This window comes from Haliaeetus leucocephalus, unplaced genomic scaffold (assembly GCF_000737465.1).
Source record: "Haliaeetus leucocephalus isolate CR32 unplaced genomic scaffold, Haliaeetus_leucocephalus-4.0 Scaffold92, whole genome shotgun sequence".
NCBI lineage: Eukaryota > Metazoa > Chordata > Aves > Accipitriformes > Accipitridae > Haliaeetus > Haliaeetus leucocephalus.
This window is the reverse complement of record NW_010972528.1, coordinates 4,347,457-4,348,845: the sequence shown is the minus strand read 5'-3', so window position 1 is coordinate 4,348,845 and position 1,389 is coordinate 4,347,457. Positions and strand designations below refer to the sequence as shown.

The 1,389-nt window shown below is 52.6% G+C and overlaps 1 protein-coding gene across 1 annotated transcript in view; it reads left to right on the top strand.

Moving 5' to 3' along the window:
- The first annotated feature begins 597 nt into the window (after positions 1 to 597).
- Positions 598 to 1,389, top strand: part of IRX6 (iroquois homeobox 6) — a 5,656-nt gene continuing 4,864 nt past the window's right edge. The window contains exon 1 of the mRNA XM_010585222.1: positions 598 to 642. Within this exon, the coding sequence (XP_010583524.1) occupies positions 598 to 642 (45 nt within the window). The remainder of the gene's footprint in view (positions 643 to 1,389) is intronic.

Genomic DNA, 1,389 nt, shown 5'->3' with positions numbered 1-1,389 from the left:
GACCAACCGCAACGCACCGCCGGTCCCTGCCCTTGACGTGCATCGCGGCACAACATTAAAACAACATGAAACAAGCGCTGGGAGCGGGCGCGGGGCGCGGGGCGCTGCCTGCTCCTGCCCGCCGCTGCCTGCTCCTGCCCGCCGCTGCCTGCTCCTGCCGGCAGGGCCGTGACGTCACGCCGCTCCTCGCCCACCGATGAACGCTAAAGACCTATAGAGCAGAAAATAATACAACAAGCAAGCTCCGTATCTTGCAAGCCCTACGTGATTTTCCCCCCCTCTTTGAAAAAGCCCCTTTGCACTTAAACTCTCTATACATGTGGGGTGGCTTTTTAAACTCTCTCTATACAAACATATTTATTAAGAGCGATGGGAAGCGGGGGGTAGCCTATTTTTTTAATCCAGGCACCAACACCACCATCCCCCCCCGCCTCAGATGTCTGGCTGCTTTTCTTAAGTGCAATCATCTATAATTGAGAAAAAAAAAAAGCCATACGTGGAAATGTGTGTGTGAGAAGGTGCATCTTGAAGCAGGGTTTAGTTACAATCGATCTTGGGGGGAAAATATTGCCTATGGTCCAAAAATAAGGAGCAACTATGTCCTTCTCTCAGTTCGGATATCCCTACAGCACCACTTCACAGGTAAGGCGAGTGAGCAGCACTCACTTTTGTTCAGATTCTGCTGCTGCTGTCCAGATGTCTTGTTCCCCCTCCCTTTTTTTTCTTCCCTTTCCCTTACTTAGAGTCTTTTTTTAAAAGGGCACATCTGGAGCCTTTTTTTAAAAAATGTGCGTGTGTGTTTATGTCTCGTTTGTGTTGTGTTAGGCTTAAACAAATAACTCTCAGCGTGCACAGCAAAGGCGTTTAGGAAACCGGTAATTCCCCCTCCCCTTCCCCCCCACTGTTCAGTTTTAAGTGCAACAAACAAATAAATACATAAATCCCGGCAGCGGCCGATTTCCAAGCCCGCGGAGCTGCCCCGCGGAGCGACCGCGCTGCGCCGGGCGCTGCCCCTGCCGCGCCGCTGCCGCCCGGGCACCCGCGGAGGGTGTGCGGGCAGGTGGGAACCGTCGCTCGGCGGCTCGGGGTTTCACTAGCGTTTCTGCGGAACCGGGCTGTGCCGTTTTCTCCACCCTTCCTCCCCGGGTCGGTCCTTTTCCTGTGTTTTATTAGGATGTGTCGAGAGTTTTCCCCCCCTCCCCATACGATTGCCGAAGGACACCCCCCACCCACACCCACACCAAGGCACCCTATATTAACTAAGTCGTCGCTATACCGTACCTCGAGTCACGATTTATTTGGGTAGAATTATTTATACACCGTAATCACTGCAAGATGTGCCTCCCTCGCTTGGGAAGTTAGCTGTCCCCTTGAACTTATTGAAATCAA